The sequence below is a fragment of the Propithecus coquereli genome, unplaced genomic scaffold (genome assembly GCF_000956105.1).
Source record: "Propithecus coquereli isolate 6110/MARCELLA unplaced genomic scaffold, Pcoq_1.0 Scaffold180, whole genome shotgun sequence".
NCBI classification, from domain to species: domain Eukaryota; kingdom Metazoa; phylum Chordata; class Mammalia; order Primates; family Indriidae; genus Propithecus; species Propithecus coquereli.
In genome coordinates, this window is record NW_012142746.1 from 2,922,020 (window position 1) to 2,929,778 (window position 7,759).

A 7,759-nucleotide genomic window follows, 5' to 3' on the forward strand; every position below is an offset into this window, starting at 1 on the left:
TATTGGTCAGTTAGTCTGGATTGTTTGCTTCATTTTTCTCTCAGTAGGATGTACTATTAGGCCGCATTAATTAATTAGGCTGCATATTTTAAAAGAAAGATCTTAGTTGTGTTAAGGGTACAAGTAACATGTGTAAAACATCCTTGTTATTAAATAGTTACTAGTCTTTAAAATCATTTCGTGAATTTTCAGTTAAAAACATGTCAGCATACTACAAATTCTTTCTACATCTGAAGGAATGTAGAAAGACTTCAGATGAAGTCTTCTGACTTCTACTCCTAGCTAGACCTAGACCAGTAGATTTGTTTGTAGTAGAAATAAAATATAACATTGCCTTTTGCAAATCTTTACAGAAAAGACCCAAGTGCTTTCTTTTCATTTCCTGTGACTGATTTTATTGCTCCCGGCTACTCCATGATCATTAAACACCCAATGGATTTTAGTACCATGAAAGAAAAGATCAAGAACAATGACTACCAGTCCATAGAAGAACTAAAGGTAATTATAATTATTTATGTTTTGACTGGAGAAGTAGACTGAACTATAATGCAAAGTAACATCTGTTAAATTGAGGGTCAAACTCTAGGATGCTATATACACAAAATCCTGGTGGTAGAAATATGCATGCCTGGTATTCAGAATCTTTCTGATTGACCTTTTATTTTGCAAAGAGTTAAGTTTATTTTAAAATCCAAAATCTTTGTATTTTTGTGCTTTAGAAAACTTTATGAGCTCGGTGATGGAAAATCAGGTGAAATAAGCCATCTGCTATCTTTTACTTTTTTTGTCTTCAGTGAAATTTTTAGTTTGGTGTGTGTTCTACAGTATGTTTTCCCTAAATTGAAAAACGAGAAGATGCTATTTTTTAATTTCAGTACAAGTAAAATTGATATTTTAATGGAAGTTGAATTAGTTTTTTCTATAGACATGTAAGGTAGACATATCTTATAAAACAGAATAAATCGGCTTCTCCAAAAAACTAAAAAGAAATTTAATTACATTTTCTAGTTTGATGAAAATTAATTGTTCCCTGAATTCACGTTGGCTATATTGGTTAGGCATATTTTCTTCAACTTTAAGAAGAGAATAAAAAACGTAAAGAACCTAAAAGCCCCCAGGACAATGTATATGGCTAATGTTATAGTTGAGGTTTCTTTCCATCTTTAAATAGTCTTGATATATGTTGATTTCAGGGGTACACTTTTGATTTTAATCTTTCAAAGAAAAGGAACCATATATGTTTAACATTTGCTGTATACTAAACCACCACAAACTTAATTGATTTAGAAAATACCAATTTTACCTGTTTTTCCCACATAAATATAGTAGTGTTCACCTGGAAAATTAAACAGTAAATGTTATCTTTCTTTTTTTCTTTTTTTTTTTTTTTTTGAGATAGGGTCCCACTCTGTTACCTGGGCTAGAGTGCAGCGGCATCATCATAGCTCACTACTGCACCCCCAGACTCCTGGGCTCAGGTGATCCCCCTGCCTCAAGACTCCCGAGTACCTGGGACTACAGACATGTGCCACCATGCCCAGTGTTTTTTGTTTTGTTTTTCGTAGAGATGAGATCTCACTTTGGTGCATCTCGCTTTGTTGCTCAGGCTGATTGCAAACTCCTGGGCCTCCAGTGATCCTCCTGCCTTAGCCTCCCAAAGCGCTAGGATTACAGGTGTGAGCCACTGCGGCCAGCCTATCTTTACTTGGTTTCTTTTTTTATCCACATATTGATCAGCTGAGATTTATGAAAAACACCAGTATTTAATTCTCTTTACTATTAATTTGAGTATATAGATAATATTCCACTTACTCTGAATTACACTTTTTCTTAGAGAAATGGAAACTTTTCTCAACTTTTCATCTGGTGAAAATCAGGCTAAAACTTGTTTATTTCAGCATGTTTCCGACCTTACTGTTGCTTAATAGAAAAGAATTTTCTCAGTTATTTGGGTTTTTTTCTTTTTGTGAACGATTTTTTTCTGATCTTTCTCTTATGGTAAGAGGAGAGAGTAGAAGTGTGTCCCCTGAGTGTTTTTAAGCAGGTTCAGGTTTATCAGAATTGAAGTAAAGTGGTATTTTCACTCTGAAGTTTTCTACATTATTATACTTTTTTCTAGGGAAGGCTCAACAGTCTGAAGTAATAATTACTAACTTATTCAGCTCATTAGGCTGTTAAAATAACCAAAAAAGCACACATGTATATATACGTGCGTGTGTGTATGCGCGCACATGTGTGTATATATCTCAAAAGTGTTGGACCAGACATGGTGGCTCACACCTGTAATCCCAGCACTTTGGGAGGTCAAGGTGGGAGGATGACTTGAGCCCACAAGTTCAAGACTACAGTGCACTGTGATCACCCCACTGCACTACAGCCTGGGCAACAGAGTGAGACTCTGTCTCTAAAAAATAAATAACTAGATTTTAAGTAATCTACAAATTGCCTTAATAGATCAGACTTGCGATCATTAGAACAATCCAATACTCTCTTGCCAGTTATAGACCGAATGGCCATTTAGTATGAGAGTACATAGTTATCTAGTATCTCTGCTCACTTGCCTTTCCTGCCCCCAAATATATGTTTAATAATTCTTAGTAGAATGGAAACTTTTCAGAATATCTATAGCAAAGGCCCTTAATCTGGGGTCCTTTCGATAGTCATGGATGAGCCTTTAGGGGGACCAGGAACTTCCTAAAATTACATGAAGATGTCTTTGTTCATCTCTGAGTCTATAGACCCTTGAGGAGTGTCTCCATAGCTTTCATCAGATTCTTAGAGATCCAAGACCTAGCAAAATCCTAACTGATTAGAGACTTAGCCCAAACTGAAGATCACATATACTTCATCCAATTTAATACCAAATTTGTCATGACCCTTGAATCAGTCTTCTCATATACTTTTATATAGAACTCAATCTCCCTATTTTTGTTCGATTTAAGTGTTCTAAACTGTCATCACTAACGATTAAATATTGGAATTTGAATGGTTTTGGTTTTGAAGGAATTTGTGGGGGGCGGATTCTTTTTCATTGGATTCTTACCATTTTAACTAAGTAAGGCCCTGGCATAATCGCTCTCACATTTGTAGATGTAAAAATTATTTAACCATGAAAAAATGCAGTGGGATCAAGTTCTCTAGCATATGTGCATACTTTGAAATTTAAACCAAAAATACAGTTTTGATCATTTGACTACTCTAGTTACATGTTTTAACTCCTTGAGGTTGTATGGTTTATTTTTCATTGGCATGATGTTGCAACATTCTGCAAATTATGTTTAGTTCATGATAGTATCCAAACACTTAAAAGAAAAACAGTGTAAATGTTTTGGGTTTTTTTTTTTTTTTTTTTTTTTTTTTTAGACAGAGTCTCACTCTCTTGCCTAGGGTGAGTGCCGTGGCATCAGCCTAGCTCACAGCAACCTCAAACTCCTGGGCTCAAGCAATCCTCCTGCCTCAGCCTCCCAGGTAGCTGGGACTACAGGCACACGCCACCATACCCGACTGATTTTTTTTTTTTTTTCAATTTTTAGTTGTTTGTCCAATTTCTTTGTATTTTTAGTAGAGATGAGGTCTCGCTCTTGCTCAGGCTGGTCTCGAACTCCTGAGCTCAGAACGATCCGCCCGCCTCGGCCTCCCAGAGTGCTAGGATTACAGGCATGAGCCACTGCGCCCAGCCAAGTGTAAATGTTTTAACATTTTTGCTCAGTTAATTTGAATTTGGCAGGAAATACTGTGGTAATTTAGCACTGTTCCCAGTTTCCAGTTAAGATTTGAAATAAAATATTTAATTCCTAAATGGAAACTTAAGATGCTTGTTTTAAAACTAAGAGTAATATTTTTTAATTACATTAACTACTCAGCAAAGATTATTAAATGAGATAGAAATATTGTCTTTAAATTCTTTTTGTGTGCAGTAAGATTATACTGAAGAAACGCACTTAAAAATTTTATTCTGGGATCTAAAGTTACTCAGAGGTACTATAAAATGTTTAAGAATTTGGAAAAGAATGTTGTAGCATATTTAAATAAATTTAACAGTATTTGTGTTGTTGGTGAGTCTTAAAACTTAGTAAATTGCTATTAGTATTGGTTAGTAAACAGTGAAAGAAAAGAATGTTGCTGCTTTTTAGATTTTTTTTTTTTTTTTTTTTTTAAGTTTTTTAGTGGCCCTGACCTATATGGTTTCAAACTGGGGGCTGGGGAGTTTGTTTTGTTGTAATGCATTTTCCTCTTTAATATTCTCCCTGCAGGATAACTTCAAACTAATGTGTACTAATGCAATGATTTACAACAAACCAGAGACTATTTATTATAAAGCCGCAAAGAAGCTATTGCACTCAGGGATGAAAATTCTTAGCCAGGTAAAGGAACCTCTTCATCATAAATAATAAAATCTATATATGTTTGCTGGTCTTAGTGATAAAGATTGGTATTGATTTTATTTTATTGGCAGATCATATTAAAATAGAAATACTAAATGAAAAAAATTTCCATAAAGAGAAGAAAATTAAGGCAGGAATAGTCTTATTTGGGATTGATATAAATAAATATTAGCAATCTCTTGTACTTATTTCTTCAGAGGCTTTTGAAGTGATATTTACCAGGTAGACTTAATTTTGCTATGGGCAGCATAATTTTGCTGTGAAAGAAATATCAGCCTGAATTCCAGAATAAGACTGGATGAAATAAGAGACCTTTTAACAGGAAGGAAAGCTCTCTGTTTTCATTTGCAGTGATTGACTCTAATGTTCTGGTCAGTCCTGTGCTTCTGGGTGAAGCACAGAACTTCCAGTAGAAAGAAAATGCCGTCATGTACTACATAAGATGTTTTAGTCAGTGGACAGATTATATATAAGTATATACCACTGCCTTATTTTTATTGTACTTTTGCTATGTTTAGATACACAGTTACTTACCATCGTGTTACAGTATTCAGTATAGTAACATGCTGTTCATGCTTGTAGCCTAGGAGCAGTAGGCTATACCATAAAGCCCAGATATATAGTAGGCTACACCCTTTATTTTTTTTTTCTTTTTTCCTCTCCCAAAATGATGCAAGCGTAGGCTATATATACCCTCTAGGTATATAGTGGCAAAACATTGTCTTCCCAGAGTGACAGTTGGTGAAGAACCTTAAAGGATAACCTGAGGTGATCACTGTGCATCTGCTGGGAGAAAAGAACTCACAGGATAAGTCACATCTTTTGAGGTTTCTCTCACAGCTCTGAGTAGGATGAACCTACTGGTAAGAGACTACTTACTGAAGGGAAACTAATTGAGGATGATCCTGGCACCATACCATGGCAGGCAGGCAGAAGACTGAGTTCCAGTTTTAGCTCTCTTCCACTAACCCGTGGACCTGAGCATGACGTTAACTACCCTGGGACTCTGTTCTCATCTGGAAAGAAAGGTTCGATTTCGTGATCTTCGAGATGATTTCTAGCATTAATGTTCTGATTCTAGGTAAGAGCTAGAGTAGGGAGGATACTATGAAAAAGAACAGTAGGATGGGAGAGGAATTTTACAAGGAAGAAATCAGTGGGTGTAATATACAAGTAGAAGGAGAAAGGAATCAGAATTGAGAGCTGGAGCTCAGACTCAGGGAGGTTAAAGGGTGATAGAAATGAGTCTTGTGTTGTTGTATATGATTTTCTGATTTTTATGAGGATAATCTGTATTATAGTTTTACATTTAAAGAAATGCCTTGGTGTGCAGATATCTGAGTGTCCATGTGCTTGACTCTGAGAGATTCTTGGATTCACTTAACTAAGGAAAGAAAAACATTTGGACTGGTGATTATTTTTGTACTCTAGTATTTGGACAACATCAGTTCCTACCCTTTCCCAAAGACTTAGGATACTGTAAGCCAGTTACACACCTTGGGCAAAATTTACAGGAAAGAAGAATGTAAAATGTTTATCCCTTTCTTTGTAGGAAGACTCTCTGAATCTAGAACCAAGCCAAATTCCAGGTTTAAAAACCTGGAAATCCTTGTTATTGTTGTATTTAAAGTAAAAGTGCATTCAGCAGATATAGTCTTTGGTCACCCCAAAATGTGTACATTGAATTGGAGGGAGGGGAGTCTAATTTTTGTTAATCAACTTTGATTTACTGGTATCTTCTATTCCTTAAATAATGTAGTTAATTCAACATGCAAAGGATTCCAGTAGCTCTTGAATTTTACTGAGAATGGAATGATTGGAAGCACAGAAAATAAACCTTTCTCCACTTTCCCCTCTCCTTTTGCCCTCCTCCCTCCTTTCCTCTCCCCCTTCCTTCTCCCCCTTCATTCTCTCCCTTCCTCCCTCTCTCTCTCTCTCTCCCTTTCTCTCTCTCTCTCTCTCTCTCTCTCTTCATTGTTTTCAGATCTCTTCCTGTTGAGGAGCCCTGCCCATCCTGTGTTATAGCTTCCTATTGACTGTTATCTCCACCCTAGGTGGGAGGGATCATTACAACAGTGATTTTTAAACGTTTAAATTTAGACTCTCCGAGTTAACTTTTCTAATAGTAGTTAGTGCTCCCAAGAGAGCCCAGCACACCCGCCTGTGAATGGTGTCTTTTCAGAGATAACTGTTTTTGAATGTTCATTAAAAAAATCGTGGAGTAATCATTCATCCTTTTTTCAGTTACACCCAAAGAGTGACTATTAGTAGACATGTTATTTTTGTAAAGAATAATCATATGAAGGATAACTCTTCTCGTTGCCTGAATAAACACTTGAGTAGAATGCTGCGTTATAATGCAAACAAATAGTACAAACAGTACAGTGTGTAGTGTAGTGGCTTTGGAATCAGACCAATCAGGGTCCAAATCCTGCTCTACCCTTTTAGAAGCTATGTGATCTTAGGTCATGTAACCTTTCTCAGCCTTTTTCCTGTACCATAAAATGAGGATAATAATAGTACTTACCTCATAGAGTTATGCCTGGTACATGGGTAAGCACTCAGTAAATGTTAGCTATATTAATAGCAAAGAGTCAGCTCTTTTAATCATTTGATATTACAAAATTGGGGATCAATAAACAATATGCTGATTAGGAGACATTTTAATTACCAAAAAAGAAGACAGCATTGCTTTCAAAGTAAAATTAAACTTAATTCTTTCCTGTGACTTGTTTCTAAATTTAGAAAATTCCTCTAATTGAAATATTTTAATTTTGTACATGGTAGCTTAAAAAAATCCCAAAGTATTCTTGATGTAGGTTCTGCTTTGTAAAATTTTAGAGTGAAAAGAAAAAGGTTACTGAGAACTCTGTGGTCTAAGCCTATTTGTTCAGCCAACATTTACTGAGTACCTACTATGTGCCAGCCCTTATTTTGGGTCCTAGGGATACAGAGATGAGTAAGACATGGCCTAAGGGACATACACAGGGGAACACCAATGAGCAGTTACAGAAATAATCAAACTCACTGATATTTTTAGAGTAGGTAGCAAAGTAAGACATGGGGTTTTTAAAAATCAAATTGGCTTTTTTTTTTGAAAGACAGCATCTTGCTCTGTCACCCAGGCTGGAGTACAGTGGTGTCATTGCAGCTCACTGCTGTCTCAAACTCCTGAGCTCAATCGATCCTCCTGCCTTTGCCTCCCAAGTAGCTGGGACTACAGATGTGCACCACCATGCCCAGCTAATTTTTTTTTTTGAGACAGAGTCTCACTCTTTTGCCCGGGCTAGAGTGCCGTGGCGTCAGCCTAGCTCACAGCAACCTCAAACTCCTGGGCTCAAGTGATCCTCCTGCCTCAGCCTCCCGAGTAGCTG

At 36.4% G+C, this 7,759-nt stretch overlaps 1 protein-coding gene across 2 annotated transcripts in view; it reads left to right on the forward strand.

Annotated features, from left to right (window-relative positions):
- BRD7 (bromodomain containing 7) overlaps nucleotides 1-7,759 on the forward strand; it is a 53,641-nt gene that overhangs the window by 30,431 nt on the left and 15,451 nt on the right. For both annotated transcript variants that reach the window (XM_012642617.1, XM_012642618.1), the window contains exons 5-6: nucleotides 354-498; nucleotides 4,254-4,364. In XM_012642617.1, the coding sequence (XP_012498071.1) occupies nucleotides 354-498; nucleotides 4,254-4,364 (256 nt within the window). The remainder of the gene's footprint in view (nucleotides 1-353; nucleotides 499-4,253; nucleotides 4,365-7,759) is intronic.